The sequence below is a fragment of the Mauremys reevesii genome, linkage group 2 (genome assembly GCF_016161935.1).
Source record: "Mauremys reevesii isolate NIE-2019 linkage group 2, ASM1616193v1, whole genome shotgun sequence".
Lineage (NCBI taxonomy): Eukaryota > Metazoa > Chordata > Testudines > Geoemydidae > Mauremys > Mauremys reevesii.
The window spans coordinates 228,344,150-228,368,593 of record NC_052624.1 but is presented as its reverse complement, the minus strand read 5'-3'; the positions used below and the strand labels follow the sequence as shown (position 1 = coordinate 228,368,593).

Sequence of the window (24,444 nt, the reverse complement as noted above, 5' to 3'; positions counted from 1 at the left end):
TCTTCTGACTCCCCTGTTTTTTAGTATTCCGAATATACATATCCCAGAAATCTGCTGAAGCAGCTAGCTATCAAATAACAATAATAATAATATTTAATAGGACATTTACCTGATACTTCCATCGGCCAAGCCAACATCTTGCTGCAGCAGACTTCTGAGATTTATACCCACCACACATCATGAGGTGATCATTCATGACTTCAGGGGACTTGAAGCAAATAAAGATTAAAGTTCAGTTATACTGCCCACTTACTCTTGCTATTTGAAGTATTCAAAGATCTGCCACTTACGTCCCTATGCCACATTTTCACCCATTTATATATTGGAAAATGATGCTTCGCTGGGTGGGTCTAAGAATTTGTAAATAAAGCACTTGGAAGGAAGGTATAGAGCAATGCCAGGTTTCAGAATTATACTACAGTTAATGTATTTTACTTAATCCTTTGAAACTTGAATTAAGCTTTTACTTGACATGCTAGTACATGGTCCACTGAAGTATTAGAAAATGGTAAAAAAATGATTGTAAGTGCAAAGTATTCTCTTGATTTCAATATATAATTACATATTTTATCTTAGTTATTTGATTATATTACTTTGCTCTATATGCACGTATTTGAGAAGTTGTCAATCCTTGTCTTGGTGAACCTTATGACTTGAATTAGTCTTCTCCCAATTCTAATATAAAAAAACTGCTATAGTGCATATTATATTTTTTAAATAATCACAATAATGAAATAGAAAACTCCTCAAATATTGTTGTCAGTAAATTACAGTTACATTTTATTGAAAGTTGACCCATTGGTGAGCTTCTGTTCAGTTTATTTGATGTACCAACTGTTGGGTTTATTTTATTTTCAGGATACAATATCACAGAAATCTGTAGATATTCATGATACTGTCCAGCCAAGATCTTCAGATAGACACCAGATTCAGCCCATTGTGGGGTCCACAGCAAGTGAAGAGATCAGCAGAACCAGACCTACAGCAAGTAAGTCTTTCTCTAAATAAAAAGAAGAATGCTGATAACAGAGGATTTTGTATTTGTTAAAGTAGTGTTTCTCAACCTGGGGTGGGGGTGGGGTGTCTCAGGATGGGTTTAGGAAGGTCCCAAGTAACCTTTGTGTACCAGATCAAAGTATATTTTTACACAGAAACAAACTATAAGTTCACTTTTTACAAATTAAGAGTCTTACAAAGTCCTTCAATGAGATACTTGTGCTTGTTTTGTACCAGCTGATTTTTTATGTTGGGTTGAATTGAAGAAACCATTGATGAGAATCCCCATGTACATAAGTATGGTGGTGTATACGGAATTAAAACTTTCAAAGTTTCAGTTGCAAGTTCAGGATACTCATGCTTCTAAGCCATTCAAAACATGCAAACATCTTCTGAAAGAAATGAACACTGAAGCTTTTTGTCAGATGAAAACTTGATCAGTTTATCTTGTAGGCTTCCTGCAAGTTCGGCAAACTTGACTTCTCCTTTGTTGAACAGATTAATTATCCACCTCCTGTCATGTTCTTCGTCATCAGGTGGGAAGTAATCCTGGAGCTGCTTTTTAAGTTCAAGTATATGTTCAATCATAATGTTTTTAATTGTTTTATGTCCACACTCTTGTCATCAGCAATTGATTTAATGAACTTGCAACTCAGAGGAAATGACTCGAAGTTTCCACTCTGAAGCTGAGCAGACCAGGCTCCAAGCTTCTTTCCAAAGGCTCTTGCTTTGTCTCCCAACACAACTATGGTTTTGTGCTGTCCTTGAAAACTCATGTTTAACTCATTGAGATGATCGAAGATGTCTGAGTAAGCCAATTGAAGAAACCATGAATTATCCCAGAACGATTTAGCAAAAGGAGTCCCTTGATCCTGTGGGATCATAAGTACTTCAGCTCGCAATTCAGAAAGTCTGCTTAACACTTTTCCCCCTAAGAGCTACCTCACTTCAATGTGCAAGAGAAGACTTTTATGAAGTGCACCCATTTCATCACAAACAGGCGAGCTGATAGAAATAGGCTTTTTTATGAAAATCACAACTTTTACAGACTCATCAAGTAATGCAACTCGGAAAGCATTCCTTTTGCAGCAAGTGCTTGCCAGTGTAAGAAGCAGTGGGTCCAAATTGCATGCAGCATAATTGTTCTTGCAACAAGCCCGCTGTTCTTGCTAGTCATTGCTTTGGTAGCATCACTGCATATAACAATACATTTTTTCCAATCGATTTCAAAATAATTTGGTAGCTTAAGCAAAAATGTTAAATAGATATTATTCAGTCATGTGGCTAGGCAGCACTTTATAGAAGAGCATGTTTTCCCTCAACAGTAGCATCTGAATTGTATCAAAGGAAAGCTAAGAACTGTGCTGATCCTGGAACATCTGTTGATTCATGAAACTAAGCAGCTAAGAATTCACTTCATTTTAACTTTTCTTTCAAATGCTCTTGAATGTCATCAGCCATTTCATTAACATGCCTTGAAACTGTATCATTTCATAAAGGAATAGCTTTAAGTTTATTTGCCTCTTCATGGCCGAGCATGCTTGTAACAATGTCTAATGCCACAGGAAGTGTGAGATTCTCGGCTATTGTATGTTCCTTACATGTTTGGGCAATACAAAGTGATGTGAGATATGAAGCTTCAAGAGCATTCTTACTGACATTCCTTGTATTTGGCATCAGTGGTTGCTGGCTATTCAAGCTGTTCCATTTTCTCTTTAAAGAACTCAGGAGGCTTGTTCTTTAACTGTAGATGTTTACTTTCCAAATGCTGACTTAATTTCAAAGGTTTCCTGCTTTCAGCACGTAGCACTTCAGTACGTACAACACAATGAGGTTTATTTTTTGATTGCTGTAAAACTGCACATTAAATAGCTGCAATCATATTTTCTGCACTTTGCCTTCTTCACTCCTTCATTCTGCAAAGTACTTGCTTGAGCTCTTTTTATCCATTGCACAAGAAGACCTCGCTGAAAAGTGCACATACATATTTGCTAGCTGCAAAGAATAACAACAAAAAATTACTCTATTAGGGTTTTCGGTTAATCGCAGGTAACTCATGCAATTAAATAAAAAAATTAACTGCAATTAAAAAACTTTATTGCAATTAATTGCACTGTTAATAGAATACGAATTGAAATTTATTAAATATTTTTGGATGTTTTTCTACTTTTTCAAATATTGATTTCTATTACAACACAGGATGAAAAGTGTACAGTGCTCATTTTGTATTATTTTTATTACAAATATTTGCACTGTAAAAATGATAAACAAAAGAAACAGTATTTTCCAATTCACCTCATACAAGTACTGTAGTGCAATCTAACTTACAAATGTAAATTTTTTTTTGTTACATAACTGCACTCAACAAGAAAACAATGTAAAGCTTTAGAGCCTACAAGTCCACTCAGTCCTACTTCTTGTTCAGCCAATTGCTAAGACAAACAAGTTTGTTTACATTTACAGGAGATACTGCTGACTGCTTCTTATTTACAGTGTCACCTGAAAGTGAGAACTGGCATTCGCATGGCACTTTTGTAGCCGGCGTTGCAAAGTATTTACGTGCCGGATATGCTAAACATTCATATGCCCCTTCGGCCACCATTCCAGATGACGTGCTTCCATGCTGATGATACTCACTAAAGAAAAAAAAGCATTAATTAAATTTGTGACTGAACTCCTTGGGGGAGAATTGTATGTCTCCTGTTCTGTTTTACCCACATTCTGCCAAATATTTCATGTTATAGCTGTCTCGGATGATGACCCAGCACATGTTTGTTTTAAGAACACTTTCACAGCAGATTTGACAAAACACAGAGAAGGTACCAATGTGAGATTTCTAAGGCTAGCTAGCACTCGACCCAAGGTTTAAGAATCTGAAGTGCCTTCCAAAATCTGAGAGGGATGAGGTGTGGAGCATGCTTTCAGATGTCTTAAAAGAACAACACTCCGATGCGGAAACTACAGAACCTGAACCACCAAAAAAGAAAATCAGCCTTCTGCTGGTGGCATCTGACATCTGAGGAAACAGAACCCGTCATCAGAACCCTTCTGATGCTGGCTACAACAGTGCCATGTGAATGCATGTTCTCACTTTCAGGTGACATTGTAAACAAGACTTAGGCAGCATTATCTCCTGCAAATTGTAACCATACTTGTTTGACCAATTGGCTGAAATAGGACAGAGTGGACTCATAGGTTCTAAAATTTTGCATTGTTTTATTTTTGAATGCAGGGTTTTTTTTACATAATTCTACGTTTGTAAGTTCAACTTTCATTATAAACAGATTGCACTACAGTACTTGTATTAGGTAAATTGAAATATACCGGGTTTTGTTTTTTACATTGCAAATATTTGTAATAAAAATAAATATAAAATGAGCACTGTACACTTTGAATTCTGTGTAGTAATTGAAATCAATATATTTGAAAATGTAGAAAACATTCACAATATTTAAATAAATGGTATTCTATTATTGTTTAACAGTGCGATTAATCGTGATTAATTTTTAATCACTTGACAGCACTTCTCTATATATTTGCATAGGTTTGAAATATTAGTTTATTATTCTTAATTTACTTAATGATATTTAAGGTAAGGGGTCACAGTTTGTTTTTTTTTGTTTGTTTTTTTAAGTCCAAAGGGGGTTGCCAGCACAAAAAGATTGAGATACACTGTGTTGAAGATATCATTTAATGGATATATGACTTTTAATTCTCTGTGGTGAGGGCAAAAATAGAACAGTTTTATAAGGAGAAAAACACCTTGGGTGAAATTTTTGCCCCTTGGAAGTCAATGGCAAAACTCCCATTGGCTTCCATGAGGCCAGGATTTCACCCTGTGTTTAAAAATCTTGCTTTAGGTTGCTAGTAAATTTGTAACTTAAAGCAAGATTTCTTAAACACAGTATTTGACTCCTTATAAAATTATTATAAATTAGTAACTTAATCTTTCTTTCCTTGAATTTAATTTTTTGTGGGGGATGTAACATTGTAAGCTAACACTAGCTGAGAACAAAAAATTTTCATTCCTGCCCAGAGGAGAGCTAACAAATGTTACAAAGCAGCCTCTAGAACCTTGGTTGCAAATGTATGTGTAGATGCCTGACATACTAGTGACTAATCACCCTATTTAACTTGTGAGTATTTTCCAGTATAGAGAAGGCAAATGTATCGTAATGCTAGTCTGCAAGGGTCCATTTTTATAAGTGACAATCACTTTGCCTGTTGAGTTCTGGCTATTCTGCCAATACTGCCAAGAAGAGTCGCAACTTAGGGGTAGTTTTGTGCTGATGGACACCTGCCTCCTATAAACTGAACTAAAACCCTTCAACAATTTTAGAGGTTTGAAAAGATGGGGAAAAAACCCTTCCCAATTAAAAACTATATTGACAAACTGTTTTGTGTGTGGTGATAATTCAGTGGATGAATTTTTACATTTCAGGCTTGGTTTTTAACTATCCATGCAATTACATTCTTTTAAGTGTAGGTCTGTCCTGAAAGTCTTCACTAAAATAACTTACTTACAGATTTAAACTGTACTTTGCTTTTTTTGCCTGAGTAACTGTTAAAGTTGCTAGAATAAGTAATTTTGCTGTGTTTTTTTTTTAAGAATTTCCGGAACAGAAGTTGTTTGCTGCTCTGTTAATCAAATGTGTTGTACAACTGGAGCTTATTCAGACTATCGACAACATTGTGTTCTTCCCAGCAACCAGCAAAAAAGAAGATGCAGAGAATCTAGCAGCAGCACAAGTAAGTTTGAGTGGTTGGTGTTAGCCTTTTGGGAAGATTTTCACTGGTAGATTAAGTTCCATAAGCTCTTGCGACTTCAGTCAACTAATAGTTTCTTAGAACAATTACATAATTTCCAACAAAGCAACCAACGTGTCTGTTAAACCTTACATTAATTCAGCCTCCCCCACAGAGGCAGACCACTTTGTGGAGGCTTAAATTTAGATATTACTAGTGTGTGATGAAATTTCTTTACCTCGTATGTGGTGTTACTTGTTTGATTGTTCTATCCAGATCTAAGTTTAAGTATGTGTATGGCTAGAAATAAGGTAAGGGGCATAATTCATAGTGTCTGTCTTTAAAAGAGAAATTATAGAACAATAAAATTTCAACAGCCTTTTGCCCTTAAGTTGGCATAATCAGTTGTTAATGACTGATATCGCAAAGCTTGACTGCCATGACCAACAATCAGTAGTCAGTCCTGTTCTGAGTCTGACTGTTCTAAATCTGTTTCTTAAAGAGAGATGCAGTAGACTTCGATGTTCATGTGGACACACAAGATCAAGGAATGTATCGTTTTCTAACATCGCAACAGCTTTTCAAACTGCTGGACTGTTTGCTGGAATCTCACAGATTTGCTAAAGCTTTTAATTCAAACAATGAACAAAGAACTGCTCTCTGGAAAGCAGGTGGGTCACCTCCATTTAGAAAAATATTTGAGAAAACAACGTTACTGTGTTTTGAACTGAATCAGTTGCGTGTTTTGAACTGATTGCCTTGTTATATCACCTTAGGGTGCACCAGCATAGTGCATTAGCCTTAGCTATAGGTTAATTAGTCATAGAGCTCAGTGGAGATTCTTTTCTGGTTGGTTACTTAAATAGCTGACATTTCTTTTCCTTTAAAAGAAACTTTCCTTTCAGAAAAGGAAAAAGATAAAATAAAAATGTGTGATAGTTTAGTTTTTGGTTTATAACATTAAACCAAACTCTGTGAGGATGTACTTAGCCATCCTAAAGTAAATGCATAGCTTACTGGTAGGTTACATTTGAGACATGTATCCTTTTTGGTAGGGACTTTATTTAAGTACAGAGTTCAGTCCTTAGGTCATACAGCTAACATTAATTCATTAACTGAAAGTATCTGAGAGTTAGCAACATAGGCGCTGACTCCATGGGTGCTCCGGGGGAAAAATCAGCTCCCCCACCCCCACCCCGCCAGTGTCTCCTGCCTGCCAGCAGGCCTGCAAATCAACACCTCCCTCTCCCTCCCTGCACCTCCTGCCTGCCGTGAACAGCTGTTTCGCGGCATGCAGGAGGTTGGGAGGGAGGAGCGGGGAGCGAGGACGCAGTGTGCTTGGGGGAGGGGGCAGAACTGGATGAGAAGAGGCAGGGCGGGGTCAGAGCCGCCAGTCAAGCCCCCCCTGGCACTTTGGAAAGTTGGTGCCTGTGGTTAGCAATGTCTAGTGCAGTGGTGGGCAACCTATGGCCCATCAGGGTAATCTGATTGTGGGACTGCAAGACCTTTTGCTGATGTTGACTGTCCACAGGCACGGCCCCCCAGAGCTCCCAGTGGCTCCTGCAATCAGGTTACCCTGATGGGCCGCAGGTTGCCTACCACTGGTCTATTGTCTTAAGCCTGAAACTTAAGAGTTAAGAGCTATTCCTGTTTTTTTTTCCCAATAACTTGTTGCTTGGTCTTCATCAACTCATCTAACTTTCTATTATTAAATTATCTGTGTAATAAAAGGGGCTGATAATACCTTTCAGTGATTTGAAGGATAGATTAACGTTTGTAAAATGTTTTGAAGACAGAAAGCACTGTAGTGTGGTGCTGGGTAGTGTTTGGTGGCCTCTGATATACAGGAGGTCAGACTAGGTGATCCAGTGATCCTTTCTGGCCTTAAACTCTTGACTAAATGTTAATTTTTTTCACTGGGATTTTTAAAGGAGCCTAAAGGAGTTAGGCACCCAACTCCCATAGGCTTCTTTGAAAAATTCCATCCTTTGTTTTATATATATACTTAAGTGTGTGAAATAAATGCCATTGTCTAGGACTCTTTGTTGGTGGAAAGTGGAAATTTCCTGTAGTATGATGTATTCATCTATTCCTTAGGACCAAATCCAGGTATATTAATACTTTCAGCAATAGTGCACCCACCATACTGTGAGTTGTTTGGTGTCTGTTGTCAGCATACACTCACATGGCCATCTTAGTTGGATCCTGTGTGTGGTGTGAATGTATAACAATGCATTTATACAGTATAGATCTTTAATAGCAGTTGAGCTGTAATGAACCTTATGAGAGCAGTTAATAAGCACACATGGTAATAGCTTGCTAAACCTTGGTGTTCTAGCAATTTATTTTTTATATAAAATTAGTATTTTAAACCATCACTGCGTGATTCAGACAGTGTAGTCCAGTGAATAGGGTACTGGATTGGGATATGAGTTCTGTTCCTGGATCTACCATTAACCTTCTGTATGACCTTAGGCAAGTCATTTCACCTCTCTCTGTCTCTGTTTCCCATGTGTCTTGTCTGATTAGTGTTGGGGTTCCTCTCTTACTCGGTTCCCCAAGGACTCAGTTGGACTCCAATCTCATCACTCAGGTTACGGTAGTACACAGAGACCCCAAACAACAACACTGCCCTGTGCTGCAAGATTTAATAAATGAGTAATTTGTAGTAGCCAGTTACTGGCAAACAAGGATTTTAAAAAGATAAAAGTACAAAGGGAAACTTCAAGATGAAAGTAACAAATTTAAATATATTCCTTACATTTCTCCAGGTTTTAAAGGCAAATCAAAGCCCAATCTTTTGAAACAGGAGACCAGTAGCCTGGCCTGTGGGTTGCGCATTCTTTTCCGCATGTACATGGATGAAAGCCGCACCGATGCATGGGATGAAGTCCAGCAAAGACTATTGAAGTAAGATCATTGCAATAGCTGTAACGTTAATGTGGTTTGTGTTTAAATAGATATTTTAATGTGCTCTATCTAACTTGCTATATGTACAGTTAATGTTTATATAATGTTGAAAAGGAAATAGTACAATGAAAGTTACAGCTGAAACGCCTGATGTGGGATAGAAGAGAGCAATTCTTCTGATCTTCTCCACTCTCTCCCTGCCCTGTCCATAAAACCTTGCAAAAGTAGCAGAACATAGGATGGTGTCAGCCTTAACCCTGGTGTGTGTTCCATGTGGGGGTGGGGCAGGGAATTTCCTTTGCTCCCAAAATTTTTGCTGCTGTTGTTTAAGGGGGACAGGAGGTCAACTTTTCACATGAATCTGAGAATAGACACCAATTTTCTTTGAGAATTCACTACATACTCTTACTTGTAGGAAATAGCCCAGGTGCCACTGAGCTTCAGGAACCTTCTGACACACACTCTGCCTCTTGGGGGTATTAGCTATTAATTATTCTGAACTCTCATATTTGTTAGAAGAAAATTTTTAGTCTACAAAACCCTTTCCAGTGACTGAACAATGTAGGACTTAAATACAGTGGTGATAGCACTCAGACTTACAGATAATACAGTGACTCTGAAAGACTGTATCTGAAGAAGTGGGTATTCACCCACGAAAGCTCATGCTGCAGAACGTCTGTTAGTCTATAAGGTGCCACAGGATTCTTTATTGCTCTGAAAGACTGATAAATCTGTTATCACCTCCAGAAATTATATGAAATACAGAAGTACTTTAAGTATCTTTCTGCTTCTGTCATTTTCTAGAGCCTGCTACTACCGTTTTGTGTAATATATCGGAAGAAAATGTGATAGGCCTGAGCATGATAGTACTGGCTGGGGCAGGCACCTCACTTTGCCAGGCCAGTTCAATCCTGATCGGCAGCATCCCTGATATTACAGTCCTAGGACTGGTAAAAGTACCAGTTGTGCAAAACTACAACTGGGATGGGGTTTGAGATTCTCTCCCCTACTTACATTTTTTTAGGGCACTTCTCATTTATTTTGGCTAATGAGGCTTACACTCCCTTTCCCAAAATGGTGCTATTCTGGCCAGGGGCCTGTTCAGTATTGATTATGGTTACAATTGTATTTACAAACACTTTGTTACCTTCTGTAATTTTAATGTTCTCTATAGTGTCTGCAGTGAAGCTCTAAGTTACTTCCTTACTCTTACATCAGAAAGTCACCGGGAAGCCTGGACTAATCTACTACTCTTATTCTTGACTAAGGTCCTCAAGATAAGTGATGAAAGGGTAAGTATTTGCATGAAAGATATTTTAAAATAAAATAAGCAGTACTGCAAATAAGAACTGGTTCCAAGTTTTATTATCTGAACACTGGTATGCTCAAAAAACTTAGTACTTTTTTAGCTTCAGCTTTTCAAAGATGATATATCGGCTTTGTAGTTATAGACCTTTAAATGTTCGTGCTGCTTTATGGACAATTGAGCAAATGTCCTGCCCTAAGGAACTTGCTGTCTGATTTGAGACAGTACATGAGGGATGATGACAGACACTAGAGAGGAGGATGGGGATGGCAGGCAGGACAAGCATACTGGGATAAAATAACATGAAGACATGATACGTCTGCCTTGAGGGCTGTCTTTAAAAGTTGCTTCCCACAAACAGCTACTATGAGGGAAGGGTTAATGGTTAATAAATATGTTCTTTTCCTAATTCTTCCCATAACACCCAGTGCCTGTATACTCCTACGCTATGTGTAATAATGAATTTTGGAATCAATCTTCTGAACAAATTAGAATATTTCAGCAATTGTACAGCAAGTAATTATTGTACTTTCATCTGAGACCTCCGCGGCCCCCACTAAACTTTCTTGGGTTTAGTAAAATTTGATGCCATGCTGCAGATGTAAGCTGACAAGGTGCACAAATCTTAAGTGGAAAAGGAAAAGCCCCTTCTTTCTCAGAATGAGCAATAGTTTAACAAAATATGTAGATACAGGATATAGCCACTGCAGGATACCTCAAAATACATCACATACAAAGCGCCTTCATCCAGCAGCCTGACTATAAAATTGTTTGTACTTGAACTCCATTAACGTTTGTGTCTCACCTTGATGCATAGTATTTGAAATCCTACACTCTAAAGAACAGGCTTGTGAAGGTGGATGTACAATAGAATAACTTTATTTTTTCCCCCCTCAGTTCAGAGCTCATGCCTCATTCTACTACCCTCTCTTGTGTGAAATTATGCAGTTTGACCTAATTCCTGAACTTCGAGCTGTTCTGCGAAGGTTTTTCCTGCGGATTGGTGTAGTTTTTCAGATATCCCAACCACCAGAGCAGGACCCTGGAACAAACAAGCAGTAGCAAGCGCTGACTGAATATTGCTCTGTTACGAAATTACATCCCTTGGCTATTTAAAAGGACCTGGTAGCTGAGGCTTTCTGTCTGGATAGCCATAAAACCGGTTTCTTTGAATGGCAACATGTATCTAAGGGTTAATGGTACAGATACTTACAGCTGTAATTCAGGCTTGCAACACTCCAGTTCCTTTCAGTTTTCTGATGGATTATCTCTATTGGTTCTCTTTCCTGGCTCATGTTGAGCATAGAGCCAGTTTTTAGCACGGTCCTGTTGTCAGCATGGGCTACGATATCCTTTACTGTCCTAGACAGCAGTATAGCAACAGATGTTTATGGCGGGTGTGAAATTAAAACGTACCCAAAGAACTATATATGTAAAGGTTTGAACTTCTGCCAGAAGTACAACTCAGGAGAGCTGGATTTTGAAGGATAAAATGTTGTTTATAGTGAAAAAAGAATGGAAAATTATTGTTCATGGTAAAAGGTATTTAGCAACTATGTCTGATACTCTTACTCTTAAAAATTTTTGCACACTCAGGCGGTCTGAGATATTGCTAATCATCCTTCTGTGAAAAATGTACAGAGATGCAGGTCTGTAATATAAATTATTAAACACTATACAGTTCTTCCTGCATTGTTTTGTTTCTGTATTTTCTTATTGATTTGCTAAAAACCCATAACATTTTATGGTTTACCAAATGCACTAGAAGTTTGGGTTTATTTTTTTGAGTTATGATTTTTGTTTTGTTGTAGCCCAAAAGTTAGTGTTGCTGAATTTTGTCAAGAACAGAGGTAGAAAATCTCACGACTGACATAACTACCTGTAATATACTTGTTTTAGGGCTTTTAAATATAAAGAGCCATTGAAATATGATGATCCTTCAAGGACTGGAACTTGAATCACTGCAAACAGTCTAGGTTGTGTCTGCTGTCACTTCTTTTTGTTTGTTTGATGTAGATTTCACTCTCTGTACAGAATTTAATGTTGAATATATTAAAGTAACAAATCTGGCATGGTTTGGGGATGGTTAAATTTATTGGAAATGTATTCATACTGTGAATTGTGCCCTGATGGTTAAAGACAAGATTGTCAAGCATTCTGTATTACAGTGGATGTAGAAAATTTTTTCAGATGGACAAAATGTATATGGTACAGATATGTAAAGTTTTCTATGTAAAAATTCTGTACAACTTTCTGTACAATATTGGTTCTCATCTGGCATATTCTAATCAGGTTATAGGTCAATAAAGTTTTTGAATTCTTTCATCAGTGCAATCAAACCAGTGTAATCTGCACCTACTTGTTTCACTGTTTCCTTGACCTTTCAAATGAAGCTAAATATACTGAACTTCTAAGAAATAATACGATCACTCTCTGAGTGGGAGCGGGGATGCAGCCAGGAGCATAGCTTCAGACTTTTGAGGGTTTTAATGGCTTGTTTCCCTCTGGCATAAGGCTGTTTGTTTTTTTTTCCTGTGGGGATGAGTTAGAGTGGAAGGAGGCACTCAAAATGAACAAGAGCATGTGGTGGTAGTTGGATGAAGAGAAATATACATTATGGTTGTCTGTCTTTCTTGCTTCTGAGGATATGTCCATTGTGACAGGTTGGATCACTGAAACCCCCTTAGGGCTGCCAACTGATGTGCCAAGACTGCTTTCCCTGCCAGCATGGGACTCCAGCACCTTGTCTTGCTGAGGCAGACATGCCAGTCTGCTCCAACACAGACCCAGGGTCTGAACCACATGCCCCAAAGCTGCAGACTTAACTGAAAGCAACTTAAGTGTTCCTGTCTTTAACACTCAGATGCCCAACTCCCAGTGGGGTCCAAACCCCAACTAAATCCATTTTACCCTGTACAAAGCTTATACAGGGTAAACTCAAATTGTTTGCCCTCTATAACACTGATACAGAGATATGCACAGCTGTTTACCCTCCCTCCCCCACCCCCCCCCCCCCAGGTATTAATACATACTCTGGGTTAATTAATAAGTAAAAAGTGATTTTATTAAATACAGAAAGTAGGATTTAAGTGGTTCCAAGTAGTAACAGAGAGAACAAAGTGAATTACCAAGTAAAATAAAACAAAACATGCAAGTCTGACTCTAATACAGTTAGAAAACTGAATACAGACAAAAATTTCACCCATGTGGTGTTCCAGTAAGCTTCCTTTTACAGACTAATCTCCTTCTAGTCTGTGTCCAGTAATCACTCTCACTCCCTGTAGTTACTGTCCTTTGTTCCAGTTTCTTTCAGGTAGCCTTGGAGGAGGAGGGGCTATCTCTTGAGCCAGCTGAAGACAAAATGGAGGGGTTTCCCAAATAGACTTTATCTTGTGGGTGGAGACCCCCTCCTCTCTCCTATGCAAAGTCCAGCTCCAAGATGGAGTTTTGGAGTCACATGGACAAGGCACATGTCCATGCACGACTAGGTTTTTACAGGTAGCATCCATTGTTTACATACTACCCTGAATGGCCTCAGATAGACTTCTTCTGTGGCTTGGAGCCTTCCACGATTCATTGCTCTTTAAGTGGGCACTTAATTTGCACGTTCCTTTCTCAAGAAGCTGAACAAATGCTTTATTAAGGCTACTTAGAAATCAAGCAGGTACAGAGCCAGTAACTTCAAGCACAAAAATGATACATGCATACACAAATAGGAGGAATAGAGTCAGAGCATAGCCTTTACATAGATACTGTCACATGGCACATGTAGCATAAAACATATTCGTTATATCATCTACATTCATAAGCATATTTCTATAAAGCCTTATGGGGTGCACTGTCACATCCATAGTACAGTATGTACTAGCTAAGCTCTTCTCCCAGCATCCATGGTGCAGCACCACATGACCCATACCTAATCGTACGTGTAGTCACACTGGTGAAACAGTTACACAGAGTAGGCTCTAGGTTTTCGGGGTATATCCAAGATTATCTCATTAACTAAAGCTGCTCTAGGACTTGGTTTATTATGGAAGTGGTTTTAGCCCACCAACACATCTTACTGAGGAACTTCCAGCTCTACATGTGTCTCATCTGTTCGTTCTAGCTGGGGCCAAGTCATGGATCCAGCACCCTTGGATAAGCTGTTGCTGCTTGTGCCTGACCTGCTTATGTAGCAGGATTGATGTTCTGCAAGATTGTAGATCACATTTCAGGGGCAGGCCTCAGAGTCCCCTCAATTGCTGCAGCTTATGCAGATTCTCCCTATGTAGATCAACACTTCTGGTGCAGGACAACTAGCACACCATGACGGGATGACCAGCAGTGAGGCCAGAAGTTCCCCAGGAGAAAATAGATTTTCATGGAGCAGTGAAATGAGGGAGGTAATGCTGTTCCAGAAGCAGGGTGCTGTTGCCATCTAAAAACTCCCCAGCCCAGCCTGTTATAGGTACCTAGCTAAGCTGTGGGGGTTATGGAGATTTGAGGCAATTAATACTGTGCTTTACCCCTAGGTTGTAGGTATAAATAGCTGGCTTGTAGAGAATGCAGTGCTAACCATAAGGATCAAGTGAATATCAACCCAAAGGATTACTACAACAGTGTTACGTAGAGCTTGGTCAGCCATGGAGGCAGGGTCATGAACACCAACCTGGAATGTACTGAAAAGTGCATGATGGCAGGGTGCTGAAAGCTTGTGGTTACCTTCCTCCCTCCACACACACACCCCCCATCACCAATGGGTCTGGGCCCACTGTTAGGGGATGAGAGCATGCCTCCTCTCCTTCCTTACCTTCTGCTGCCATGGCTCATGAAACTGTGCCTTGACCACAGAGCCCCTGACAAAAAGGTTTAATTGCACATGTAGCAGTTGCAGGATGATGAAAATGGTTTTGTAGTCAGTGCTATCTGTACTGCTGTGGGATGCTGCACTCTGCACAGCTAAGGATAAAGGCAAGAATTTTCACATGATATGAGCTCATGGCCCTCTCATAGTTTGTAGGTCTGCTACAGAAAATCCAAGTGCATCTCATCACTAGGGTTGGGGTCCAAGTCAGCATGAGAAAGGAGAGATGCCTTGTGTACGCACATACTTGCATCACAGGGTGAGGGGAATGAGGTGATGTGTACCGCTGTACCAGTGCTATTCGGTTACCAGTGCTATTCATTTTATATTACTGCAAGAATGTGACACTTTTGGGAAAGAAGGAAGAGTCAGACAAGTGCCAAGCACTCATCACAAAGCTACTGTACAGTCAGATCAACTAATTAACATAGCCACTGGAGACATACCAGGTGTCTGTCCATCAATAACTACTTACAAGTGTGCAAAATAATGTAAATAACTGAAGACCACACTCCAGTCTCCCGGGCTGTGGAACCCAATGCCTCCTGGTCTCTTTCCACCTCTGGTTGTTGGGGGGTATAGTGCACAGGATACATCTCTCTCTTCTAGTTTTTTGACTTGTTCCCAGCCCACCTAGCTCCTGAGCTTTCTAGTAGCTGCATGGGTGCTGGTACTGAAGGCTACAGCCTAGGGGTGATCTGGGCCTGAGGCCTAGTCCTCTCATCAGTTTGAGGAAAACCACTCTCCTCATCTTCCTTCACTTTTGGTCACTCTAGGTCATCTATGACCCTCTTCCTTTTCCCATGCTGGTTGAGGATCCTGTGTAATTATGGAAGTGCATGGCCAATAAAATGAACCTGCACAATTTTTCATTAGGTGATGGGATAAAAATGGAAAGATTTGTACAGCACCTAACACAGTAGGTTTCTGGGCTTGACTATGGGTCCTAGACACCAATAACTCCCCTCTCCCTTTTACATTCTGTAATCAGGCAGAGCCACAGTTTGATACTGTTATCAATCTGGTATGCTTTTGTGCTAGCTGTATACACTGCTTATGCACAAGCTCCTTCTTGCAATGAATCCTGACGAAAGATACCCCATGGTAAGAATTTCAGATTTAATTCATTTGAAAAATTTTACCCTATACCCCTCCTCCAAAAAAACATGTCCCGGTCAGATCAGGGGCCTGTTATCAGTGCTGGTTTCAACATTAATTCAGGCTGGAGAAGGCTTTGGGATATTACTGGTCTGGAAATCACATACTACGGACTAACTTTTCCAGGCTACTGTTGGAATACCATCTATACAAAGGAGCTTGTCATCAAGTGGGAACTAAACACAGTTTAAGGAATCAAGAGGACTGGCAAGCTACCACTAGGGTAGTTGGAAGTCTGCCCTCCATAGGATCTATCTGTCTTGAGTTTCTTCTACATGAACAATTCTCAAGCAGCACCTGCTAGGAGTGGGGGAAGATTAAGGCAAACACTAACAGGATGAGCAGCAAAGAGTCCTGTGGCACCTTATATACTAACAGATCCGACAAAGTGGGTATTCACACACGAAAGCTCATGCTCCAATGCGTCTGTTAGTCTATAAGGTGCCACAGGACTCTCTACTGCTTTTACAGATCCAGACTAGCACGGCTACCCCTCTGATACTTGACTAACAGGATGCTGAACTAGAATGCAGAAGGTTGCAAACAAGCACAACTGACTTCCTCCCCTCCCCTGTGCCCCAATCTGGACAGCATGCTACTGAGTCTACAAGGGACTTTTCTACTAAATGCAGCCACTGGGTCTTAAATCATGCTGTCTGAGATAGTATTTTAATGCTAGTAAAGATCCACCTACCCTTCCTCTGCTGTGCCAGTTACAAACACAGCAGTATGTGTGCTAGTCCAGTCTGTAACCCTGCATATTTTTAAAAAATGCCAAGGTAGTAACAATCAGTTTTGGGTTTACATTTTTCTCCCTTGGCTGGCTTTCATTCAGGGTCACATAGGGAGGTGCAGCAGTGGCACCAGGAAAATGTTGTGACTTCCACCCTCAACTGAAGCAAAAACCATCACACTGCTTGTAATCTCCATAACACGTCATAAGGCAGAAATCCCTCCCCCACCTCTGCTAGAATTTCCCCTATGGTAATAATGAAGATGGCAGATGCCACTTAGCCTAGCTGTGGATGTAGTTCCTGCTGCCACTCCCCTCTCTCTCACTCCAGGTTGTTTTCTGGGCCCATCCCTGAATGAGACCTAGAAAAACTGACCCAGGATGTACACAAACCCATCTGGCCACAGGGGCTGCTCCTGAACTACCAGCATTGGTCTGTTCCTCAGAATCCACCTTCTCTTCTGGTGCGATCCCTCTCCCTCTGCTCTCATCATCACGTTCAAAAGTATGTCATGCAGGCCTCTGGGCTCAGGGCAGTCATAAGCAACTGCTCAAACTCCTCTTAATAAGGCCAGATAGCAGGGCAGTTCCCGGAACTGTTGTTGCCATCCTTTAGCTTTGCAGTAGAAGGTCTTTAAGTGTTTGAGGTGCTCCCTGCACTGCACACCAGTTCAGTTTATCCCCACCTGCACATTTCCAACGCTTCTCCCAAAATCATGCTGCTTGCTGTACTTATGCCACAACTTAGCGAGAGCCTTGGCATGCACCTCCAACTGGCTAGCAGCACACCAGGTGCTGGACATCTTCTAATGGTGTTTTGCAGAGCTGTGCAGAACTGAAGTGTTAAACACCAACCAAGTAGCTTCCGGTAGAGATGTGCTGAGAAGGAAGTGAGTAGGCAGACAGGCTGGAACAAAGGCACCAGGAATTGTTGGAGGACTATCACAGCAAGCTCAGAAGAAAAGCTGTAGCAGTCTCCATGCTGCAAAGTTGCTGGGTAGAGCAGTTCAAAATGAAACATGGTGTTACTCCATAGCATAGACCTACCTAGGGCTACTTCTGTGCTATGACCTAGGGGTGTGATTCCCAGCTCTCACACATATACTCATGGTAGCTTGATGAGAGCTAGCGCAAGTATAAATAGTAGTGTAGCTGCAGTGTCAGCAGTGACAGGGCTTAGCCATGCTGAGTACAAATCTCCCTGAAACCAGTGGGTACATACACAGCCTTGCTGCCACTGTCCATGCTTGCATGGCTACACTACTCTTTATACTCGCACTAGCTCTTGTTCAGCTAATAGGTGTGTGGGAGCTGGGGATTCACACTCTAGCTCATAGTGTGTAGACACAGCCTTAGATTGGAAGCTCTTCAGGGTAGAAACTTTGTAAATTACCTAAAACTGGTTGGGGACTTTAGGCACCCCTAGAACACCAAGAATAAACAACAACACAATTTGGCTTGGAATTGGTGTCAAGGGTGTAGCTGGCTTAGAACTGACAGCTGAGCCCTGTCCCCTCCCAGTGCTCTGACAGGGAGCATGGGGGTGCACAGCAAGAGAAGCTACTCTGTACACAGCTGAAACTGGTGCTAGCACTGAAGGAGCAGCTGTTAGGGACTAGCTGCTTGGGGAAGATCTCAGTGAAGAGAGATCATTGTGGAGCAGAAGTAAAGTTTCCCCTCACAGCAAGACAGAGAAGATAGGAAGACAGAGGAAGCACATTCTGTATTCTTCCTTCATTTTGGAGACCTTCCCTATCTTGAGGGCATTGAGCAGCCACTACCTGGGGTAAAGCAAGGAAAGCCGAGAAGGCCAACACCCACAAGGAAAACCTCTGACTATATTGTGAAACTGAAAGTGCTTTCCGTGTGCTTCAGCACACAAGAGGGCTGGTGACCCCTTGTGAAGACGCCAAGAGGGAGAAAACATGTTTTGCAGAATCAGGAGTTAAACCTTCTTACTGTACCACAGACCTGACCCTGCTAAACGGAGAAACCCATTTTTAGAACGAACCTACACATGAAAAAGTTGTCATAATCTCTGCCACAGAAGTTAGGCTATTGTGATTTCCAAATGGATGTCTCTAAAAATATTTATATTTTTAATTAGTTATACTCCTGATTGCTCACTTACTGCTTGCGAGGAGAAGCTGTGGCCATTTATCTGCTGCAGACAGGTACAGAGCCAACCCGTAGGCTTGGACTCCACCCCCTTTTGCCATGTAAGCTTTGAGGAACTTGCTATTTCCCATTGTTTAGTTGTACCTCCACTCCCAGCTTTGACTGCCCTTTGAGAGGGAATACCTACATAGGAATAAGACTCTCTCTCAGATGCAGGCTCTCCCTCAACTCTTTTCCCCTCCACTGCTTCTACTCTTTCTCTACACATTCTTTTCTTACTCATGCTCTTGCTGATTTCTTCAAAGGCAAAACTGACACCATCTGAGACATCCTACCTCAATCCATGCCACACCACCTGACCATACCTCTCTCTACCATTCCCTCCGCTGGTGCTTAGTATGTGTCGGTTCTTCAAGTGCTTGCTCATGTCCATTCCTTGTTAGTTGTGTGCAGGCTGCATGCCCAGTCACTGCAGATTTTACCCTCTGTGGTATCCGTCAGGCTGGCTATAGCACCTCTGGTGCCATGTGCTCATGCGCTGGTAATATGGGGTCAGGCCAGCTCCACCCCCTCTCAGTTCCTTCTTAACACCCACAACGGTCACTGAAACAGGACCGCAAGGCAATTCTCAGTGGTTCTTGCTGTATTTTCGGTTTGTCTTCTTGGTAGTCAGTGTAAATAGTTAGACAGATGCAAGAGTCCAGCTAACGGAGCATCCTCTGCTCCTGGAGCTGGGCATGCCTCGGTCTCTGGGCTTCAAACCCTGTGCTGCCTGAAGCAAGCCCATGCCGGTGAGTGACCCACACTCCAGCTACTGAAGTGTCAAGAGCATTGTCAAATCTTCCACCAGTTCAAGCCTCGTACGAAGGAAGAGGACAAGGACGCTAGGTTAAGGTCAATCCTGATGGAAGCTGCACCTAGACCAGTGTTGGAGACAAGCTGGTCGGACATGGCACCGAGTACCTCGGTGTCAATACAGAGTGCTCCTCCTGTGGCATGGGACTCTTGGCACACAAAGCAGCTGTTCATAAGGGGACATTCCCCGATCTGAGGAAAAAGCATGGGGAGCCCAGCAGAGGGCGCTCTGCATTGGGCCACTCCCCTGTCCCCCTCCATAAATTGCACAGTCAACTCTGCCCTACTTGCAGGCACCGTTAAGTCTGGTGCAGGATCAGCCATTGGGAGGACATTGTGGTGCCAGCAGGATCATGGTGCCATCCATCCTGGAGGTGTTCGTTGTGTACAGGGACTTACAGGTGCGCTTGGTACCACCATCACCAGCAAAACAAGAGCCGGTGGTGAAGACAAGCAGAAGGGAGCATGTTGTCACAAGTTCCTATTCGATACTGGTCCTCCGGTACCGTTCAGAGGGAAACCGACTTTGCTGATGTCGGCTAAGACTTCCCTGCTCCGGCACCATTTCCCCAACCCCTGCACAGGCCAGTGGAATAGACAGGTACCACTCCTCCATGGTCCCCGCAGGTTGACTCATCTAAGTTGGAGTCGTGCACCCAGCCAGCCCTATGTTCCCATGGCTACTGGTACCCTAGGGCATTATATTCCTTTACTGGATCCTGTTCCTGTTTTGTTTTCAGGCAGTCTCTCCTACTTCAGCCCAGAGTGATCCCTCATCACTTCGGACGGTTGGGTGCTGACTATGGTGGAGGAAGGTTACACTCTACAGTTTATTTCCACCCTTCCCTCTCACTCCCCATTCCCATCAGGGGATCCTTCTCACAAGCAACTTTTAGCCAAGGAGGTACAAGCCCTCCTCCGGGCAGAAGCCATGGAGGAGGCACCTCAGAGCTTGAGAGGGAAAGGGTTTTACTCCTGTTATTTCCTAATCCTGAAGGCCAAAGAGGATCTCAGACCCAACCTAGATCTGCATTTCCTCAACCATTATCTCAAGGAACTGAAGTTCCACATGGTCTCCCTGGCCTCCATTATTCCCTCCCTGGATCCAGGGGACTAGTACACCTCCCTCGACTTAAACAATGCCTATTTTCACACCTCCATATTTTGGGGCCATAGAAGGTTTCTCAGGTTCATTGTGAACCAGACCCACTACCAGTTCACTGTCCTCCCCTTTGGCCTGTCAGCAGCCCCTCAGTTTTCATGAAATGCATGGTGGTAATGACGGCCTTCCTCAGGAGGTGCAAGTCTACCCTTACCTTGACTGACTGGTTGATCAAGGGTTGGTCCGAGGCCCAGGTGAGAGCCACCATCCACCTGGTTCAAGCTACCCTCCGAGTACTGGGCCTGTGATAAACGAGCAGAAGTCAACGCTCATCCCCATTCAGAGGATAGTTTATTGGTGCAGTGCTCAATTCCACCCGGGCCAGAACCTTCCTCCCAGTGGCCCACTTCCAGACAATGTCATCCCTGATATCACAGGTCAAGGCCCGCTCCATCCTGACAGGCCGTTTCTGCCTCAGACGATTGGGTCATATGGCCATGTGCACATAAGCGGTACAGCACGCGAGACTATGCCTCAGAGCCCTTCAAGCATGACTGGCCTTGGCATACTCATCAATAGGTCATCATTTGGACTCCGGGCTTACTGTTCCACCCAGGTCCTCACCTCTCTAGATTGGTAGAGGGACTCCCAGTTGGTAGGCTTTGGCGTTCCCTTCTTCATTCCCAAACCCTCAGTATGGCTAATCTTGGATGCATCCAAGTAGGTTGTGGGGCTCACCTCGAGCACCTCAGGACTGAAGGTCTGTGGTCCCAGGAGGAACTCTCCTTACATATAAATGTCAGAGAGCTCAGAGCGGTCTGCCCAACATGCCAGGTGTTTTTACCCCAGATTGCAAGCAAGGTTATGAGAGTCCTTACGGACAACATGGCAGCCATGTTTTACATCAATAGGCAGAGAGGGGCACACTCTTCCCACATGTCAAGAGGCCATTTGCTTGTGGGAATTCTGCGTGAAGCACTTGATCCACCTTGAAACCTCTCACCTTCTGGGAGCCCAGAACAATCTGGCAGATCACCTCAGCAGATCTTTCTCCTCTCACCACGAGTGGTCCCTTCACCCCGATATAGCCAAGGCCATCTTCCAGGGGTGGGGGACTCCTCTTGTAGACCTGTTTGCAACCAAGCAAAGTAGAAAGCATCAGTTTTGCTCTCAATGCAGGCATAGCTCAGGCTCACTCTCACATGCCGTCTTGCTCCCTTGGACAAAGCACCTGTTCTATGCATTTCCCTCCATTCCTCTCATGCAAAAAATCTTACTCAAAGTCAAGCGGGACAGAGCAAAGGTTATTCTTATAGCCCCAACATGGCCATGCCAGCACTGGTTCAACACATTATGGGGATCTGTCAGTAATGACCCCGATGCCACTCCCTCCCCACCTCTCCCAGACCTGATCTCTCAAGATCACGGCCATCTACTCCACCCAAACCTCAAGGCTCTCCACCTGACCCCATGGAAGTTTCATGGTTAAACCCAGCAGAGCTGGCCTATTCAGAGCAAGTCCTCCAGGTATTACTAGGTAGTAGGAAACCATCTGCTAGAGTGACTTACCTTGCAAAGTGGAAGTATTTCTCTGTGTGGTCATCCCAACGAGGCCTCTCACCCGCTAGGTCACCTCTCCAGTCTGTGCTAGAGTATCTGCTTCAATTGAAACATCAGGGCGTAGCCAATTTGTCTATTAAGGTACACCTAGTGGCCATCTCAGCCTTCCACCCTCCGGTGGATGGTAGGTAGTTTTTTTCCCTCACACAATGTCAATTCGTTTCCTTAGGGGCTTAGAGAGACTATACCCACAGATTTGTGAACCAATTCCCCTGTGAAATCTAAACCTGGTCCTTTCAAGACTTACAGGCCCTCCCTTTGAGCGCTGGCATTGTGCCCCTTGTCGTACATCTCCTGGAAGGTTGCTTTCCTGGTAGCAATTACCTCAGCCAGGAGGATCTCAGATATCAGGTCCCTTGTGTCAGAAATCCAGTATACCGTGTGCTTGAAGGACAAGGTTCAACTTCACGCTTACCCCATGATCCTTCTGAAGGTGGTTTTACAGTTTCATAGTAATCAGGCTATCTTCCTGCTAATATTCTTTCTGAAATAACACAAGAATATGGAGAAGCAGTGTCTCCACATGTATGTTAGGCGTGCCCCATCTATACAGAAAGGGACAAACTGTTCTGCAAGTCCATACAGCTCTTCGTGGTAATAGCAGACAGAATGAAAGGTGTGCCAGTTTCAGCCCAAAGGATTTCATCCTGGATCACTTCCTACATTCACATGTGCTATGAGCCCCACCTCCTGCCCTCTTGACCGCCCACTTGACAAGAGCTCAAATTTCCTCAGCAGCATTTCTGGCCCAAGTCCCAATCCAGGATATTTGCAGAGCAGCAACCTGGTTGTCCGTGCATACTTTTTCATCCCACTACACCATCGCTCAGCAGGCTAGAGATGATGAGGGGTTTGGTAGAGCAGTGTTGCAATCCGCATGTCCAAGAACGGAGCCCACCTCCTAAGGTACTGCTTGGGAGTCACCTAATGTGGAATGGACAAGCACTCAAAGAAGAAAAAGCTTCTGTAAATGATGTTCTTCGAGATGTGCTCATGTCCATTCCATGACCCACCCTTCGGCCCCTCTGTTGGAGTTAGCCAGAAAGAAGGAACTGAGAGGGTATGGAACTGACTGGCCCCCTTGGTCAGGGCCAGTGCAACCCATTAGGTTGGGCGCTAGCATTTGGGGGCCGGCATTTCGGGTCCTTCGGCAGCAACTGTGGTGGCCGGATCTTCAGCCGCTCCAGTCATCGTCGGCATTTAGGCGGAGGGACCTGGGACAGCGGGGCGTGGGGAGGGCCGCCTGCAGCAAGTAAGGGAGGGCGCGGCGCGCAGGGGAACCGCTCCCTGCCCCAGCTCACCTTTGCTCCCCTGAGCACACCGCCTTGCTCTGCTTCTCTCCCTCCCAGGCTTGCGGCGCCAAACAGCTGATTGGCGCCGCAAGCCTCGGAGGCGGGAGAAGTGGAGCGGCGACGGCATGCTCGGGGAGGAGGTGGAGCAGAGGTGAGCTGGGGCAAGGAGCTGCCACACGGCTCCCCGGGCCTGAGGGGAGCTGCCCCGGGGGGGGGGCCTCAGGGCAGAGGTGGGTGGGGAGCTGCCACAGGAGGGTGCCTTAGGGCGGAGGGGGGAAGCTTCTGCTGGGGGGCACCTCGGGGCAGAGGGGGGGAGCTGCCGCGGGGGGGGCGCCTCAGGGCGGAGGGGTGGGGTTGTGAGCTGCCCCGGGGGGGGCGCCTTAGGGCGGAGGGCTGCCACAGGGCTCGGGGGGGAGGGCACAAGGTGGAAGTTTTGCCTAGGGCGCGAAACATCCTTGCACCCGCCCTGCCCTCGGTGCATGAGTGTATGTCACCAGAGGGTGCTAGAGCCAGCCCAACGGATACTGCTCAGGGAAACATCTGTGGTGAATATGTATGCAATGCATGCACACTTACTGTGGAATGGACATGAGCAACACATCTTGAAGAACAACAGTTACAAAAAGGTTAGTAACCTTTTTTCTAGTTCTTGGACCCCCTTTATGCCATAGGCAGAAGCTAGTGTACCTATAGAAGCTAAGCCTTCCTTTAAGACTTCTCACCCTCATTTCCAAAAAAGGTGGAGCAAGCTTTAAATTTTGG

At 43.3% G+C, this 24,444-nt stretch overlaps 1 protein-coding gene across 1 annotated transcript in view; it reads left to right on the top strand.

Annotated features, from left to right (window-relative positions):
• The window catches only part of ARFGEF1 (ADP ribosylation factor guanine nucleotide exchange factor 1), a 171,072-nt gene extending 158,775 nt beyond the window's left edge, over positions 1–12,297 (top strand). The window contains exons 34-39 of the mRNA XM_039524399.1: positions 859–988; positions 5,606–5,745; positions 6,245–6,413; positions 8,514–8,652; positions 9,827–9,944; positions 10,856–12,297. Coding sequence (XP_039380333.1) covers positions 859–988; positions 5,606–5,745; positions 6,245–6,413; positions 8,514–8,652; positions 9,827–9,944; positions 10,856–11,020 — 861 coding nt within the window. The 3' untranslated portion in view covers positions 11,021–12,297. The remainder of the gene's footprint in view (positions 1–858; positions 989–5,605; positions 5,746–6,244; positions 6,414–8,513; positions 8,653–9,826; positions 9,945–10,855) is intronic.
• The last annotated feature ends 12,147 nt before the right edge of the window (positions 12,298–24,444 follow it).